General features: G+C 41.4%; 1 protein-coding gene across 1 annotated transcript in view; it reads right to left on the bottom strand.

Moving 5' to 3' along the window:
* The window catches only part of LOC124777226 (EF-hand calcium-binding domain-containing protein 1), a 118319-nt gene that overhangs the window by 58616 nt on the left and 39294 nt on the right, over positions 1 to 20409 (bottom strand). The window contains exon 4 of the mRNA XM_047252555.1: positions 12246 to 12499. Coding sequence (XP_047108511.1) covers positions 12246 to 12499 — 254 coding nt within the window. The remainder of the gene's footprint in view (positions 1 to 12245; positions 12500 to 20409) is intronic.

Here is a 20409-nt window from a genome sequence, read left to right on the forward strand (position 1 = left end):
ATACAGTCTTACTGGAAATTGTCCACCGCATCGTGAAACAGATGCCAAAGGAAGCGCTGGAATTCGTCACCTGCCTTCAGTCTTTCAGAATAACAAAGATCGGCATTGGCAGTGCTGCGAACTGGATTTGTACCCTGTGCCTACACAACACTTAAAATGTACGTATGTCAGCTAGAAAACTCCTACAGAAACGGAAAACTTTTTAGTAAAGAAATAAAGATAAATATCAGCATATGATGGCCTAACAGTTCTTTAAATACCGATAGCAGTATCGCTGAGAAACACACTTTGCAATCAATAAATAAAGAATGAGTAAAATATGCATTGCCTTCTGATGACATAGTCTTTTGGATCCAGACATTGTGATGTATACCTTCCTCCCCTCACTACTCCCTCTCCTTTGGGTCTGACGTTTTTACCATTTGTATTGCTATTCTTCTTGTCATGCTTCTCTAAATAAATTTTTTCCGCTTTGTCTCCAACTTCTTTTACGTTTATCCTCACGCCTCTTCCTTTCTCAGTGTTGACCTCACAGTGAATAGATATTGATATTAAGAAAATACGGAAAAAACCATCAAACCTTATTTTGAAGCTGAAGCAACTAAACTGCATTGCACTGGCGAACTGTTTATGCAGATCCGTTGTATTTCACACTGTTTGCCTTTGAACACCATCATTTAGGAAATAATGGCTACTTTTCGTTACAGTAAATGAAAGTGCTTTCAAAAAAACTTATTTGAGCCATAAACAACGATTGTGGAATGTCGGAAAGCAAGTCTTCTCGATATTCGAGAGTAGCCTTTCTTCCTTTGTGTGCTAGAGAGACACTAAATAGGCACTAGAATTTATATACTTTTTTCAACAAGTAAAGCATTTACATGTAACAGGCTCGCTGTCCTGTGACCTTCCACTTTGCACAGCAAAAGCGACGACGTACCGCCAACAATGCAGTACTCAGCTGTGCTGGTTGCTGCAGGCTTGCACCGCATGATTTCCTATTCTCACAGAACGATAAATAAGTGACGATATTTTAGCTGTACAGCATGTGAGTAACATAACGCACTTTTGGTTGCATAATTAATTTTGAAGTTATAACGCAAAATGTATTACACTGAAAATGCTTCACTTGTGTTTCACTGACAGTTGTCCCGTACCTGGTGCTGGTCTTCAAGGCGTATTCACGTCGAAATCTGTCGCGGTGGAGCATATAAGGCCACGCTTGTTACCTTGGTTTCCTTGTCGTCAGCCTTGCGACTCTGAAGATGACCGGACGACACACGGCCGAAACATCAGTTGAAGAAGCTGTATTATCGCGGCTGCACGCCAGAAACTTAAAGCAATGGGATACAATGATGGAGCAACTCCTCAGGAGGCACACGTTTCTGCAGTCAGAGCTAAGCGACGTTAAGAGCGACTCCACTGCACAGTAAATAACTGGAAACGAGTTATTTGGCAATCCGATGGAGGGGTTTGAATTTGGCCAATGCGTGGAGAACGTTACCTTTCATCATTAAAGATGGAGGATATGGTGTTACGGTATGGGAGTGTTTTTGTTGTTTAGGGTGTGGTCCTCTTATTGTGCTTAAGAAAATACTAAATTCAGAAGGATATGAACAAATTTCATAGCATTGAGTTCTGCATAGAATACAGAAATAATTCTAAGAAGATGACTGTATCAGCATGACGATGTACCCTGTCACAAAGCAGCTTCTGTAAGGTAAAAATTTGTGGACAACAACATTTCTAAGTGGACTGACCTTCCCAGGGTCCCAGTCTGAAACCAGTGGAACACTTCTGAGACGCGTTACAACGTCAACGGCTCTCCAGACCTCAGCGTTCAACATCATTACCTTCTCCGGTTTTGGCTCTTGAGGAAGAATGGCCTGCCATTACTCCACAAATATTCCGGCGTCTGAAAGCGCCACCAGCATAGTTGAAACATCCATGGATGGATACATCATATATTAATATCCACTTATAGGTTTCCGGATTCTTCTGGTCAGATAGTGTATCCCACAAGCGTAGAAATAATGGAGTATCAGTTGGGCAGCTTGAGAGAGGATGAGTCACACTCTCACTGTCTTTCATATTCAAGCCTACTCTTCAACATTGTTTTTACATCCAAAACATTTGTGAGATGTCAGGATGTTATCAACATGGCCAGGCACTGATGGGAGCATGTACATTGTTAATTCCTGTGGGATCTTTATCGTGGCTCTCCTTCGAACAGTATTTTTTGCAACTGAGAACAAGCAGGCAATTTGGTTAATTAACAGTAAATCTTTCAGTCGATGTTTGGTTCTTGGAAGCCATGTGAAGCTATTAGGGAAAGGAACATCTCGAAGCTCTTACTGGGGACAGAACGCTGGTTCAAATGGCTCTGAGCACTATGGGACTTAACATCTGACGTCATCAGTCTCCTAGAACTTTGAACTACTTAAACGTAACTAACCTAAGGACATCACACACATCCATGCCCGAGGCAAGATTCGAACCTGCGACCGTAGCGGTCGCGCAGTTCTAGACTGAAGCGCTTAGAACCGCTCGGCCACAGCGGCCGGCTACAGAACGCTGGTCCCAAGAATTTCTCGCACTGATGTGCAGACAATGCTTTCGCCCAAAGAGACGAAGAAACTGCCTACCGTGATCAACCTGGTAGGCGCCTCTTGCTGCGGCAGGGACAGGGACACGAGAAAAATTTAGGTTACTTGGCCAAGGCGTTTCGACAGTGTCGTAAATGCCCTTTGTGAACAGGGATGGCGGCCACAAAAATTCGTGAGTTTCCATGTTCACCACGAACCAGGCGCTATCGAAGGAGCCGTCAGGTAGTGTCCCCCTGCCTGCCGAGATTTTTGGAAAGACTAAGGCACTCAGGCCTCTGAAATAGTTTTAGAATGGAATACAACATTTACAGCGGCTCTGAAATTATCTATGTTCGGACACAGAAGCGCTCCTCTCAGTTTCACTGAGGCTCCTGGTTGGACATACATTAATGTTCCGTCCATTCAAATAATGAATGACCTCTGTGATAAATGTGTTGTTCACATTAGGCCTAAATGGAAACTCGAAACACACTGCCTAAAGTGGCTGTGGAAAAAAACAAGTGCCGGCCGCTGTGGCCGAGCGCTTCTATGCGTTTCAGTCCGAAACCGCGGTGTTGCTACGGTCGCAGGTTCTAATGCTGCCTCGGGCATGGATGTGTGTGCTGTCCTTAGGTTAGTTAGGTTTAAGTAGTTCTAAGTCTATGGGACTGATGACCTCAGATGTTAAGTCCCATAGTGCTTAGAGCCGCGTGGGAATTTATGAGTCAGGGATTGGCTGCTTCTTCAGAAAAGAGAAGAATATTGTTAACTTTGATTAGGATTGGCCGATGAGTAAACAGATGAGTTAGAGGTGAGAACGGGGCTCGTGGAATCTTGTGATTCACAAGAAACCCTTATTGGGGCGGCTGCTTGAGTACTTTTGTGGAGTTTACCGAGGTTTGATGGAAAGTAAGGAGTGGAGAAAATGGGTCTCCTCATTCAGACTCCGATTTGGAGAAAATTCTAGTCTCGACTCTAGTTATGAGTGGGTTGCACTAGGGACACTCGTCATGAGCGTAACTTCACACTGGCATTGGTCTTTACTGGGGAGCCCGTGATGAGGACTTAGCTGTATCAACAGTTCGGACCTCAGTTATCTCGGACAACTCGCAGGGCCGAGGGAAATCCTACTTATGCCAGGTCTGCCGCCTTGGCGTTTGATGTCCTTGTGCGCATTCCCGTATAATTGAGTCAAATTTGCCCATGGTATGACTGGCAAACGGGAGTGTCACACGCTGAAATCTGCCGAGATTTCAGGGCTCCATTAGAGAGTAATTGCGATCCGTCTAACAGATCGCCAGCCGCGACTCTGCGTATTTTGTGCCCCCAATAACGAATTACAGGCGCCGCACATCGGAATTCTGCAGACGCTTCCACCACGACCGACAACTGAGACGGAGGTACACATCGAGAAGGGGGTATAGTACTGCTGCTCCGGTTTGTTAGGGCAAACAGAATCACAATCTCACCACTTGTTCTCAGCTGCACCAACGTAGTATAATTTCTGTGTAGAAGAAATCCATCAAAGTCTATTCAGCGTTAGATAATTTCAGACTGCATTATCAACGTTTTGAGTGAGAGTAAACAGTCAAATCAAACAAACCTTAGTCTTTACCAACCAGTTGCCACCCAGTGGAGTGTTAACTATTTGGTGCGTTCTTTATGTTGCCAACAGTTCATGATTTAATGGCGGCGAAAACTCTGCCCATGTTTGAAAATTCCTAGAAAGTGCGTTGTCAAACGACCAAAAGACACAGAAATCAGCGTATTCCTTTCAAAACATATGAGAAAACACTACAGCATCAAAGCCATGACAAGTTGTAGAATGTGTGTCCGACTAACTACCAACATAAATACCCAATAGCTTCATGTAAGTAAGAACATAAAATAACCCAGTGAAGACAGCAAAAAAAGTGCTGAAACATGTTTGGGTAGAACGAAACTAAAAAGGTGTCTTGCATAAGGCGGACTTCCTAGTCCTATTAATTTCATGATTTATTTGTCATCATGCTTTAACTTGTTTCGTGTGTGCTATTTTATGATCACTAAATCTTTGCCATAACTTTTTATAAAAGATCAATCTTGTGTTGACACATTAATCACCCGTCAATAATTGACTACAATTATGAAAGGGCCGCCATTTCATTAAATTATTTCAGCACTGAAATTCATTTAGACCTCTGATGCAGGCTAACAACAACCATCACTGTCAAAGGGCAAACTCAAATCAGTAGATGCATGGGCCACGTAGACAAGTGGAAGGCTGACTAGTGAAAGTGATTGCTGTCAGGGCGTAAACTCATAATCGTCTGTAGACTTTCAGATCATACCGCAAGACCAGTGTAGCCTTCCAAGCTTCCAGTCAAGATGTTCATGCAGTAACACTTTTCATTTCCACCAGAGTATATAGAGTTTTGGATGGTCTTCACTACCTTGCTCACGTTCTGAGTTATGATCTCTGCCAAGTAGTTTTTTTGTGTTTACGTTACAAACTGTACTAACGGGACATGAGCAAACTTCTGTAATCGGCATACGGTGATGTATCTTTAGCGGGCAGACGATATGTTGACACGCGACGCGCGTCTAAGACAGGGTTCTGCGCGACGCGGCGGCGGCAGGCAGCAAAGCCGTGCAGCGATGGCGCCTGGAGGTATGGCGGCGACGGCGTCGGCCTGGCAGAGCAGAGCCCTCTATCTCCGCAAAGTAGTGGGCGGGCCGCGGATGCGACTCGGGCGGGTCGACGCTCCGCTCCTCCGTGCGCCCAATTGCTTCCCGGCGTCGGAATTTATGGACGGCAGTAACGCCGAACGAACTCTCCACGCGGAACCTCAGCGGAATGGGCTTCTCAAAAGCGAACTTCCTACAGCCCTGCCCTACCAATGCTTATGTGCACGTGCAGCGCGTTGTCGGCAATAGCAGCTAGTTCTTATCTACGATCGTAGCTCTGGCTTCTAAGGAAGAGAAGGGATGTTAAAGCAGGCAGCGTTAACATGGGGAAGAGAAAATTTCTCAGCCTGTCACGAAGATAACGCCGATATCAATGAAAGTATCATTCTTTATGTTAATAGGTGTAGCACAGTTTCATAAGCCAAGCGTCAGCTTGTGTGCTGGGGAACTTAAAGCGAAGGTATAGAATATGCGAAAAAGAGAGCAGAAAGGAACAGAGCCGCTCGGAAATTACCAATACGGTGGGTAGAGGGTAGGAGGGAATCGTAGCAGGTTAGTCTTCTGCAAGATGTTGCTGCGGGTCTGAAATTAATTCACGCGCAACAAGAAAGATTGTGCGGATTGTTTTAACTTGAGACAACTTAACGCACCGTACGAAAAAAAAGTCCTTGGTGAGAAGTTTATATTAGCAAAGGAGATATCTCTCTGTGCTATAACTAGCCGCCTGTTAACCACCACTCCTGCGTGGGCGCAGTAAATTCTGTGGTTTCAAATGCAGATCCCCCATTTTTATTGCATAGAAGCTGACAAACCCGGCACTGCCCGGGTATTCATTTTGCCAATAGTCTACTAGAAACGAAAAAAATGAGCTGTGTTTGTAGTGTAGCATCAAAAAAATTCATTTTGATGTATTCGTGCATACACGTTTTAAATTATGAAAAAATCGTACAAAGAAATACGCATAATGTACAGATCTATAAGTACAGTATCACAGACATAGTATCCCAGCTGGGCGCAGCTGCTACGCGTATCTGCAACGTGATTTAAGATTTTGTGAGCGTCTCTGCGGCAACACCTCGTCATAGCTCTATAAACGACTCTTGTTTTCGCCCACAGCCGTTTGCGCTTCGCAGTTGAAAGCTATCAAAAGCGCTGCCAGGGATTCCCCTAAGTTGACTCGACCGTAGGAGTGTCTTTGTAGTAAAGAAAAAAATATATTAAAACTTCATGCACGAAGAGGCAATTTTTCACGCATCTCGGTGTTTATGACGTCATATCTCGAACTATGTGCCATACAATGATACATTTGTGTCGGACATAAATAGTTCACGCAACTCGGTGTTTACGACGTCATATCTCTTGAACTATGTGCCGTACATGACGGAAATGTCAGAAAGAACAGACACCACGCGTTCACATGATTGATGCGCCTCGATGGGCAACGAATCTACCACCTGCAGCGCGGATGCGCCAATTACGTTCGACCTCTTGTTGGAATCTCAGAGCAGCGAGCATGGACGACATGGACTCTGGACTGCGGACAGGTTTCGCTAGGTGGGAGTGTGGGTCGGCCTGGAGGCATGCCGAGGTAGCCCGAGCAGTTGTGAAAACACTGTGGCCGGGTGGCGCAGCGATTAACGCAACTGTCTAGTAAGCAGGGTATCCCGGTTCGAACGTCGGTCCCACACACTTTTTCACTCGTCGCCGATCTTGCAGCGTAATTACTATCACTGAAGTGATACATTTAAACGTCATGCCTGATTCGGCACTTTCCACGCATCTCATTGTTTGAGGTCATGTCTCCTGAACTATGGTAAATAGACGGTTCTTACCTCCACAGCGATTTTTTTTCTGACAGTAAGAAATATACGTACGAGTATAAGTTTGGTTGAAATCGGTCCAGTGGTTTTGGAGACAATGTAGAACATACAAACATACATACATACATGATGCTGTCATTTAACATCTTGTAAACTCATCAGATGACCAAAACGAATTGCATAATGATTTAGATAAGATACCTGTATGGTGCGAAAAGTGGCAATTGACCCTGAAGAAAGAAAAGAGTGAAGTTATTCACATAAGTACTAAAAGAAATCCGCTAAATTTCGATTACGCAACAAGTCACTTAGGGATTACAATTACAAATACCCTAAATTGGAACGAACACATAGATAATGCCGTGGGTAGAACCAACCAAAGACTGCGATTCATTGGCAGAGCACTTAGAAGGTGCAACAGGTCTATTAAACAGACTGCTTATACCACGCTTGTCCGACCTATTCTGGAGTATTGCTGTGAGGTGTGGGATCCGTATCAGGTGGGACTGACGGATGTTACTGGAAAAGTTCAAAGAAGGGCGGCTTATTTCGTATTATCGCGAAATAGGGAAGATAGTGCCACTGACATGATACGTGAATTGGAGTGGCAATCATTAAAACAAAGGCGTTTTTCGTTGCGAAGGGATCTTCTCAACAAATTCCAATCGCCAGCTTTCTCCTCTGATTGCGAAAACACTCTGTTGGCACCCACCTACACAGGGAGAAATTATCACCACAATAAAATGAGAGAAATCAGGACTCGCACAGAAAAATTTAAGTGCTCGTTTTTCCCGCGCGCCGTTGGAGAGTGGAACGGTAGAGAGACATCTTGAAGGTAGTTCATTGAACCCTCTGCCAGGCACTTTATTGTGAATATCAGAGTAATCACGTAGATGTAGATGCAAACATACATCCATTTCTGTAATCTGTATGGATTTAGATTCTGCACAGAAAATTACGTACGGATTCCTCAAACCACAGCTTCTCATTCATGGCAGATGGCGCCGTAATCAACAAATATCAGCTGTTCCTGTTTTTGCAATTAAGAACCGACTAATTCTACATTTCATTTACGATGTAAATGTGAATCTATGTGTTCTAAAGGTTGCTATTTATGTTCGAAATTTACTTTAGTGTTGCGAATTTGACTGTACGGTAAAATAAGGTGAGTCGTTTCAGTGTCTTGCTATAAACCATATTTAGCGTGATTTACTGTGTGATTGGATTGAAGAGTTCCTAGATAACAGAACGCAGCATGTCTTTCTCAATGGAGAGAAGTCTTCCGAAGTAAGAGCGATTTCAGGTGTGCCGCTGCGGAGTGTCGTAGGACCGTTGCTATTCACAATATACATAAATGACCTTGTGGATAACATCGGAAGTTCACTGAGGCTTTTTGCGGATGATGCTGTGGTATATCGAGAGGTTGTAACAATGGAAAATTGTACTGAAATGCAGGAGGATCTGCAACGAATTGACGCATGGTGCAGGGAATGGCAATTGAATCTCAATGTAGACAAGTGTAATGTGCTGCGAATATATAGAAACAAAAAATCCTTCATCATTTAGCTACAATATAGCAGGTCAGCAACTGGAAGCAGTTAATTCCATAAATTATCTGGGAGTAGGCATTAGGAGTGATTTAAAATGGAATGATCATATAAAGGTGATCATCGGTAAAGCAGATGCCAGACTGAGATTCATTGGAAGAATCCTAAGGAAATACAATCCGAAAACAAAGGAAGTAGCTCACAGTACACTTGTTTGCCCACTACTTGAATACTGTTCAGCAGTGTGGGATCCGTACCAGATAGGGTTGATAGAAGAGATAGAGAAGATCCAACGGAGAGCAGCGCGCTTCGTTACAGGATCATTTAGTAATCGCGAAAGCGTTACCGAGATGATAGATAAACTCCAGTGGAAGGCTCTGCAGGAGAGACGTTCAGTAGCTCGGTACGGGCTTTTGTTGAAGTTTCGAGAACATACCTTCACCGAGAAGTCTATCAGTATATTGCTCCCTTCTACGTATATCTCACGAAGAGACTATGAGGATAAAATCAGAGAGATTAGAGCCCACACAGAGGCATACCGACAATCCTTCTTTCACGAACAATACGAGACTGGAATAGAAGGGAGAACTGATAGAGGTACTCAAGGTACCCTCCGCCACACACCGTCAGGTGGCTTGCGGAGTATGGATGTAGATGTAGATGTAGATCCAGGAACAACGACATGGAGGTAATAGTTTTCTGATTCCATTGGAGTTGTGATGGTTATATGGAAACAAACACCGATATCAGCCACCCTGACGGCGGAGTTCGAGGGCGGTCACCGAAATTAAGCATCCCGATGGTTTGGTGACGCATCACAGTCAGCCCCTTAGGGAGCAAAAAACTACGTTACCGAACTTGCCAAAATCAGAGTAGAAACTCGGTGTTCTTTGCCTACTTGCCTTTTTGACCAGTAACTTTGATGGCAGGGGCTATCCTTTCTCCTTTCTGCCACCGTTATTCAGCATAACAAGAAAAAGTATTTACGAGAGAGAAACGAATAATACGAATTTACTGGTATCTTTAGCAGTGAGAATATAGTTGTAATAGGCCTACCAGAACCGTGACTGAAGTCAGCGCCTAGCTGTGAGCAAAGGATGCCTTGTAATTAAACGTAACTACACATTCGAGCAAACACACACACATATACAGAAAACATAGAAAGACACATTGGTCTTCTACTGCAAGTCACTCCAAAAAGTAATGAAACAAAAGTTTCAAACGGTTCAAATAGCACTAAGCGCTATGGGACTTAACATCTGAGGTCATCAGTCCCCTAGACGTAGAACTAATTAAACCTAACTAACCTAAGGACATCACACACATCCATGCCCGAGGTAGGATTCAAATCTGCGACCGTAGCAGCAGCGTGGTTCCGGACTGAAGCGCCTAGAACCTCTGGGCCACAGCGGCCGGCAAACAAGAGTTAACCAGAACCGACAGGCAATATTATTTTCCAAGGAACGCAATAACGAGAGCATTCATCTTATGGAAAACATGCTGATAGTTTATCTGATCAAAAGTATCAGGACACTTACTAGCGGATATTAATATGGGATGAGTGTTCACTCTTCGTCTTTATGACGACTTCATCTCTGCTGAGGACACTTTCAATGAGAGTCTGAATGTTTGTGGAGGAATGGCAGCCCATTCTTCCTCAACAGCCGAAATCAGAGAATGAACAATATTGGACACTTGGGTCTGGAGCGAAATCGATGTTCCAAAACGTCCCAAAGACGTTCCATTGCATTCACGCTGCGACTCTGAGCATGCAAGTGCATTTCAAGAATGTTATGGTACACAAACCATTGCCTCGCGGATACTACTTTATGACCTCCGTTACTGTCACATTAATAGAGTCATCGTCTCCGAATTGTTTCTCTACTGTATGCAGTACAGAATGCTGTGAAATGCATTCATGCGCTTCCACATTACGCGTTTTCTTAAGTGCAATAAGGCGATCACATCCTCACCATGAAAAACACTCCCGTACCGTAACAACACTTCCTCCGAACTTCACAGTTGGCAGGTAAAAATTTCTTGGCAATCCACAAAGTCAAACCCTTTCATCGGTATGCCACAGGGTATAGCGCGATTCATCTCTCCATATAACTCGTTCAGCCGCACACGGTTCTGTTTTGGCTCAATACGCCACTCATGTATCCATCGGTACATAAGGTCTGCCTGTTCTTGGTTTGACTTTGGCGGTTCTTTAGTTTCTCGACTTCACAATCACATCACCAGCAGTCGAGCTGGGCAGCTTGGGAGTAGTTGAAATGTCCCTCATGGATTTGTTACTCAGATGACATCAGATAAATAGTCCACGTCCGAAGTCGCTGAGCTCTCCTGACAGACCTATTATTGTTTCTCAATGGAGAGACGTCTACAGACGTTAAAGTAACCTCTGGCGTGCCACAGGGGACTGTTATGGGACCATTGCTTTTCACAATATATATAAATGACCTAGTGGATAGTGTCGGAAGTTCCATGCGGCTTTTCGCGGATGATGCTGTAGTATACAGAGAAGTTGCAGCATTAGAAAATTGCAGCAAAATGCAGGAAGATCTACAGCGGATAGGCACTTGGTGCAGGGAGTGATAACTGACCCTTAACATAAATGTAATGTATTGCGAATACATAGAAAGAAGGATCCTTTATTGTATGATTATATGATAGCGGAACAAACACTGGTAGCAGTTACTTCTGTAAAATATCTGGGAGTATGCGTACGGAACGATTTGAAGTGGAATGATCATATAAAATTAATTGTTGGTAAGGCGGGTGCCAGGTTCAGATTCATTGGGAGAGTCCTTAGAAAATGTAGTCCATCAACAAAGGAGGTGGCTTACAAAACACTCGTTCGGCCTATACTTGAGTATTGCTCATCAGCGCGGGATCCGTACCAGGTCGGGTTGACAGAGGAGATAGAGAAGATCCAAAGAAGAGCGGCGCGTTTCGTCACAGGGTTATTTGGTAAGCGTGATAGCGTTACGGAGATGTTTACCAAACTCAAGTGGCAGATTCTGCAAGAGAGGCGCTCTGCATGGCGGTGTAGCTTACTGTCCAGGTTTCAAGAGGGTGCGTTTCTGGATGAGGTATCGAATATATTGCTTCCCCCTACTTATACCTCCCGAGGAGATCACAAATGTAAAATTAGAGAGATTCGAGTGCGCACGGACGCTTTCCGGTAGTCGTTCTTCCCGCGAACCATACGCGACTGGAACAGGAAAGGGAGGCAATGACAGTGGCACGTAAAGTGCCCTCCGCCACACACCGTTTGGTGGCTTGCGGAGTACAAATGTAGGTGTAGAACAGAGTACTTCGCGCCTCCTTGCATAGTGACATGTCTACTTCTCGTGACACACAGTGGTAAATTCCGCATTACGTAGGAGTGTCCGGATATTTCAGATAGTGTATGCTGCCGTGGCGGCGTCGATCGAGAAGGACTGAGAGCAGCTGTCTAGAGCTTTTTATAACACTACGCTGGCGGTTTTTATAACTCTGTCGTTGAAATTCTTATGTCGAGCTGGTCTACTCACATGATTCTGGGGGTGACATGAAGGGACCACCTCGAACTCTTACGTTGCTTAAGTCATTGGTAAGCCTCGCCTCCAGTGTTAGGGACTGACCTGAGCAGGTGGAACATCTCGTCGCGGGTGATGTAGCCGTCGCTGTTGAGGTCGTAGACGAGGAAGCAGAAGGCGGTCCGCTGCTCGCGCGTGCCCCGCAGGAAGACGGACAGCCCCTGCACCCACTCCTCGAGCCGCACCACGCCGTCGTTGCAGCGGTCGAAGGCGCAGAAGACGCGGTCCATCAGCACCTCCTCCGTCACCAGGTCGAACGTGTTGTGCAGCAGCTCGCGGAACACCACGCGGTCCAGTCCCTGCAACGGCGCGTCCGTCTCTCTATCGCTTTCTCTCACACCAGCCAACTGACAACTACTCGTAGCCAAAAAAACGTACCACGATAGTGAAGAAACACACCCTCCGGTCACTAGCTATGTTTTTCTTCAATATAGTCAAATTCTCTGCGTCTGCGCCCTGATGACAAGCTGCATTCATCAGTAACAGATACATGGGTCTGAAGATGACCTATATTACGCGTCGAAATCAGTTATCCGAACAAGAACGTATCAGCAACTCAGACGGTGTCTTTCTTCATTATACTTACAGTGGTTACAAATCCCAGAGATACGTGGTCTTCAACTGTGAAACGTATCATGAGAGTCAGTCTTTCTGCGCTGCGTGATCAGTATAAATGTTTGACATTAGTTCATTTGTGATAAAGGAAGATAAGGCATTCGGCAGCCGTTTAATTGAAGAAATCAGCTCAATTGTGCTCTTGAGTGATTTTAGAAAGGTGCAAAAGAACTTGTCGAACTATCAGTAACTATCTCAGGTGTCTTAGGATGCTGATAACTTCCCATCTGTGACAAAGGAGTCTTTGAGTCACGCATCTACAAGTTAGAAATCACGTATCGCCTAACCAAAGATGTTTATAACAAACGACGAATGTCCGCCAATGCCATACTGAAATACTACTGTATAGTCTCTGTGTGCAGCAGATTGCTTCAAAATAAACAATAAATAACTGGCAGATCAACTATAAGCCAAAGAAAGGCAGATTCTGAGGTATATGTAGGTCCAGCCAAAGAACATTAAGAGTATAAGTGAAGGCACAACACATGTGGAGAAAATTGCAGATGCCGTTAGAAAAAGGGGGATTTGTTTCCGTGGTCACCTGTTAAGTCTTAGTCTTCCATCTGACTAAAAAATATTAACTAAGTCTACTTCACAAAAGTCGAAAAAGACTATCACGAGCTATGGATCTCAGCAAATGACACGGTAAACCTACCAAAGAAGAAAATCATCAGACAACAGAGTTTCCAGCCAAAACCTAAGAAGAAGACAAGCAAGATGTTAACCAAAGAAAGGATCGAATAATGTGGCATTTTCCAATTTTGCTATTGTAATTTTATTGGTTCACAAGTAATTCCAGCCTTCTGGCCCATTTTCATATGATTTTTTGCTTCTATAGACAATAGAATACATTGTATTACCTCCAACAACAGAAATGTAATGTGAATGTAAACTTTTTTTGAAATACATTTCCGACGATAGAAAACCATGCCTTACATACTTCAGTTTTGCGTTTTCTATTCGTATTGGTTCACAAATGCTGCCTTGTTGGTCTGATAGCTTGACAGCTTGACATTACAAAGGCATTATACTGATCAAAAAGTAAAACTAAACATGGAACAGATGGAACAATAATTTCAAATTCTATGACTGTATATTTATGTGTGTATTTGAGGAAAGTTGAAAAACAGTAAGAAAGAAAATAATATGGAAATTAAATAAAAGATAAGCTAAAAATAAATATTAAAATGTATGATGAGTAAGACTAGTTGTAACTTTCATTTTATTGTGTAGATAATCTTTGTTTTGTCATCAGCAGAGAGTTCACCCAGCTGTTACAACTCGCTCTTTCATATAACTATTTTTGCTTTCAAGAAGATGGCTTAATCATGGGTAACGGTAAGCAGGAACGTTGCCTAACTATTTATTAATCATATCAAAGTAACATTTTTTAATCATTTTAGATAGAGAACAGACAAAGATGTTTATTACATAAATTACATTGATAACTCTTTTAACTCTCTTAACTGGTTCTGAAGAAAACATAACCAACTTGCAGTCACAACTTAATAATATGTTTCATAAAATCAAATTCACCTGTGAAGTTGAAATAAATAACTGCATTAACTTCTTAGATACCACAATAAAGAAAGAAAATTCAGTGTACCAACCACTACAGACACAATAATCAATAATGGATCATGTCCTCCAGGAACCGACACAAGGCATATTTTCACTCATTGCTATGGAGTTTAATAAATTTTCAATTTGCTGAAAATGAAATGAACAAAAAGTTAGAAATACTAGAAAAGAAGCCAAAGCAAGTAGTTTCAAACTACATGTCATCAAAGAAATGTACAGGAAAAACTGGAAGTCAAGAAAAAATCAGATACAAACGAAATTTCTCAGGAAAGAGAGAAAGCCAAACAGGAAACTAAATTCGTAGTTCTGCCTTATTATGGAAACACTTCTAATAAAAGGCCAAAACTTTTAAAATATAAATATCAAAATTTGGTTACATGCTGAAAATAATATTAGTATTATCGTAAGATACACCACCAGTACAACACACCCATTTAATACATCAAGGGTATACAAAATTGAATGTGACAATTGTGGTGAAGTACGCACAGGGAAAAGTGTTAGAAACTTTCAGATGTTTTTTAAAAAGCACAAAAAGACCTAGTGATAACAAAACAAGTGCCTTTGCGCTACATCTTTTATCCAACAAACATGCATCCAACACACTTTTGGAATTATGCCAAGAAAGCGACACAAATTAATATTTCAGAAGAAATAGAAATTTTCAGTCATTTAAAAAGTCAACCAGATACAATTCTTAATGAGCGAACAAATCTTCAGAACAAAGAATTTTTGGATAACTTCAGTCATGTTCTGCTAATGACAAATCAGAAATCATCTATATGATAAAATGAAATTTATAATTAATCTTACCTCACCATATGTTTAATAGTTATTTTTATCTTTTATATTATTTTATTTTCTGTACTATTTTGTTTCTTACTAGTTCTTAACTTTCTTCAGATATACAAGTAAATGTACAGTCATAATATTTGAAATTATTGTTCAATCTATTCCATGCTTAGGTTTACTCTTTGATCAATACATAATACCTTTGTAATGTCACACCGTCAAGCTGTTAAGCCAAGACAGCATTTGTGAACCATCACGAATATATAACACAAATTTGTAGACGCTGTCACTTCGATACCAAAGGCATAAGCTTCTATTGTGTGTGAAAGTATTTAAAAGAAGTTTGCATTGACATCATTACATTTCTATTCGTGGAGGTAATGTAATATATTCTTTTTTGTACAGAACCACAAAATCATTGGAAAATAGCTTAGAAGGCTGGAACTACTTGTGAACTAATAAAATTACTACAGAAAAAGTGGAAAACGCCGCCTTCCTTCAATAAGTTCATTGCTTTGGTATTAGTTGCGAAGAAAAGAAAAAAAAAAGGATAGAAGCTCTCCGAATTCTGGGTTATTGCTAACCCTCAGTGAAAAAAAGAAAAAAACATTGAAATGATGTAGTCCATAGCTGACTGAAATTATAGAGGGTAAATGGAAATTCGCGCATTCGGACACCACAGCCTGATTCTTCACACACTAAAAGTACAACGACGTCTGTAACAAAATTCCGAGCCGTGCGTATTTCAGGTGGACGATGTAAGTCACAGAAAGGCAATTTGGCAGCACTGTGATCACGTTTACGACTGATATCTTGTCTCAATACTGCATAGCTGTGCTGCCTAGCTACTGCACTGCTGGAGTTACGTATTCGAAATACCTTAGTTAGAGAGTTCGATAGTACTTCTAGTTCTGACTTTTTAAATTTTCTAATTTTTACCTCCCAGTAATGGTGTAGCGTGCACTATTCCCTAAACGATATAAATCACACAATTACAGTTTTATAACGTTGACCACAACAGTTATTGGTCAGAGACGACAAACATTCCGAAGAGTAACACTCGCTTAAAAATAAATTAACTGTCATAGAACATAAATAACTACAAAACTTATAAACGTAGAGATGTTAAATATACATACTATATTCAGTAAGGGTGGCCGGTTGTAATATTTTGAATACACTGTCAGTGACAGTATGTCTGTCATGAAAAATATACATTTCTCAGAGCAGACGCTCAATGTGATCTCACTGCATCTCCATACATTTAGCGCATCACTGCATCACCCTTCTCTGAAATCTCCGCAGCACAGTTTCATCCGCGGTCAAAAGCTATCAGTTCATCCACATTCATCAGCGGAGTACGATAACTCAACACAGTTTGGTATTTACCTTTGAAGGGATAGGTCACCTACCGGTGACGTAATGTCATAGAAAAATATGAAGGACATGTAAGTGGTAAGCTTAGTAATTGGTACTAACTGATTGCAGCAACGGCAAGGGGTTTACTGGAAACTGGATTCGAATGTAGTTGACGAAGTAGTGTGAAGCACTTAAGTTAGATAATGTGGCTACGTGATTTGCTTGGTTGCAGGGTAACTACCTAGGGTAAAAGAAGCAGAGATAGACCAAGAAGGTGAGGGATGAAGTTACCTTTTTTTCTTTCTTTCTTTGAGGGAAGCTGAGGAAAATGCTGTTTATGGACTGGAAGGCATGAAGGGAAGAACAACGTAAATCCTTAAAGATAAAATATGCCTTTAAATGTTGACTAATAAAAACGATTGTACATTCATTTCTATACCATGCAGCCACAAGCTATAAAATAGAACAGTATACCTAGGCCGGAATCGAACTCTCTGACTAGAGTATTCTAATGCGAAACTCTACCCACTGTACTAACTGCGCAGCAAAGCCACGAAAGTGTTTCAAGACAATTGTCGTAATGTGCGGTGGCGTAGTCGTTATCACACTGGACTCGCATTCGGGAGGACGACAGTTCAAATCCGCGTCCGGCCATCATGATTTAGGTTTTCCGTGATTTCCCTAAATCGGTTCAGGCAAATCGCTGTTTGGTCCCGTCTCCCAAAATCAGCCAGCCAACCACTGTTGCCAAATTTCCGTTCTTTGTCGCCCCTTTTCTACTGAAAATGTGCATGGGACAAAATTTTGTTAAAGATATTTTGCACTTTTAGTATCCGAAGAATCGTAATGAAACATTAAAGTGTGTGAATTTTTATTCACCCTGTATAATTCATAGCTGAGGGGAAGCTAAGTGTTTATTATTTTTTATTTATTACTTTTGTAATAATAAAAAAGTTCATTTCACCAATTACTACTGCACTTTAACCGTAATAGTACTGAGCAACTTCATGCTAAGCAATTTCAGTGTTTTAGTCATACAGAAATTTAAACTAGAAATACTACTTTCAGAACCTGTAAATGAAATTTTGACCATAGATATAATTTTCCGAAATAAACAAAAATGTATGTGGGAAACTTGGCAGATACTCGCTGTTTTTGCGCAAAATAGAAGTTAAAAAGTTTTTAAATGATTTTGTGATGCCTTTAGCTGATATTTTGTTCATTTGACATACGATTGTACAACTTCTAACTAACGCCATTTTCAAGTATCTAAAACAGCAGCATCATACATTGGATGCATTAGTATCAGTTATGAATTTAACGTAAGAGCAAGTCATATCCAAAGATGTACTATGAGGATCATAATTTACTTTATAGAAGAATCGTTAATGAAATATTACGCCATGTACGTCTTTGCTCCGATGCCTGCATATATGCGTAACCACCATAAACCAAATTAGAAATAGTATTTCGTTATTTTAGGAATACTTTACTTCTGAGCTATTGTTGCAAAGTTCTTTTATATTAGGCCGATGTTTTTGACGTTCGCACACGAGGACGATTATAATTATTTTAAAGAAATACGTTGATTAAGTTACACATTTCTCCATCGTTAAGTATATTTGATTACTTTTCACAACTGGTGTAAATAGGACTGCATGTATTTCCCATCAAATAAGTTGGAAGTATTTGTTCCATTATTGTGGGAGTACATTACTTTTGAATAGTTGTTGAAAGGATCCTACATATAAGGTCGATCGCAGTAGTGTAATGGAACAATAATTAACAACATGAAAATCGTGTAAAGCATTTCATAGCCTGCTTTGTGACTGCACGGTGTTTCACATTACCTTCATATTATTAATAAGTATAACGATGAGTCTTATGGTTCTGTAATGCTTCGTCGTACAACTGGTAAAAAGCTGCCTACGAATTTTCCGTTTTTCAGGTGTCTTTGCTCACTTAAAATTCTGTCAGATGGGTCTTTTAGATGGATGTAAATTCCCACATCGTCCATCACACGTCCGACTCAGTTTTTCTGTAACATTAATAAATCATTACAAATGTTACATAAGCTACCGACAACTTTTTACCACAAGTACGACAAAGCATTATAGAACCATAGAACGCATAGTTATCGCTATACTTGTCAATAAACATGACGATAATGTGAAACATCACACGACTATAAATTAGGTGATAAAAGGTTTTATTCAGTTTTCATGCTGTTAATTATTGTTTCATTAGACTACTGTGATCTACTTTATATATGAGATCCTTGTAACAACTGTTCAAAATTAACGTGCTCTCACAGTAATGGAACAAATATTTTAAACATATTTTATTCGATATGTATGCAGTCATATTTACACCAACGATGAACGATAATTAATTATACTTCAGAACAAACCCTAAACCCTGTATAGCTTAATTAACGAATTTTTGGTTAAACTATTACAATATTTCTAGTGTACATACGTTATAAACATCGAACTTATATATAAGAACGTAGCAACGACAGCTCAAAAGCAACGTATTCCTAAATCAACTTAAAACTACTTTTAATTTATTTTACGGAGATTACAAGTATATCCAGTCATAGTAGCAAAGACATACATGTTATAATACACCACTAACGAATCTTCCATAAAGTAAGTTATAATCCTCCTAGTATACCTTGGGATATGATTTGTTTTTGCGTTCAGTTCATAAGTAATACTAATGCATCCAATATATAAGGCTACCTGTCTCCGTGGCCGAGGCCACGGTAGCTCAGTGTGTTCGCTCAGAGGGTTAGCGGCCCTCTGTAATAGAAAAATCTGAGTGAATGGATCAACGATGATCTGAACGAGTATCACGTGACGTACGCTCCGAACAAATACAGCTAACAAAATCAGATTAAAAAACAAAAATAGGTCGGTAACACACGCTAGTGCCGCTTCGAATACTGCTGTTTTAAATATCTGAATATTGCCTAAGGCTGAAATTGTACAATCGTACATCAAATAAAGAAAATGTCAGCTGAAGGCATCACAAAACCATTTAAAATATTTAACAGCTGCAGACTCTGTCCAAATAAGTTAAAAAGTGTTTGTGCTACGAATATAAAAACGAAAATTGGAACAGCGACAAGCAGAGTAGAAAATAAGTACACGTCAACAGTAATATACAACTCGCGAGCTACAGTACCCAACGAACATTGAAAATTTACACAGGCTAGCTGCAGCATCCAAATTGCTGTCGACGTTTTAACTGTGTACAACTGAAGACTGAATATGTTTTAAATGATAATTAACTCAAGACCCTAAGCTTTCGACAGGCGTTGCTGTACATCAACTGGGACAGTTGAAAATGTGTGTCCCGACCGGGATTCGAACCCGAGATCTGCTGCTTACATGGCAAACGCTCTATCCATCTGAGCCACCGAGAGCACATAGGATAGTGCGACAGCAGGAATTTATCCCTTGCACGCTTCCCGTAAGACCCACATTCCCATTTTAATGTCCACACACTTCATTCGTAGTGCCCCTGCCCATTACACTCAATACTCGTAGCAGACAAACTTACCGAGTCCCGTAAGAGTTCGGGCAATGCCTGTTCATCCAGCACAGAAGAAGAAGGTCAATGGCCGGTCATCCGGACACATGACCGAAAGAACAGATACCATCTTCATATAGTCAAGGGTAACCTGCCATTGACCTTCTTCTTCTGTGCTGGACGCACGCGCATTGTCCGAACTCTTACGGGACCCGGCAAGTTTGTCTGCCGCGAGTAATGAGTGTAATGGGCAGGGGCACTGCGAATGCATGTCACTCTCAATGGAGAGAAGTCTTCCGAAGTAAGAGTGATTTGAGATGTGCCG

This window comes from Schistocerca piceifrons, chromosome 1 (assembly GCF_021461385.2).
Source record: "Schistocerca piceifrons isolate TAMUIC-IGC-003096 chromosome 1, iqSchPice1.1, whole genome shotgun sequence".
Classification (NCBI taxonomy): Eukaryota; Metazoa; Arthropoda; class Insecta; order Orthoptera; family Acrididae; genus Schistocerca; species Schistocerca piceifrons.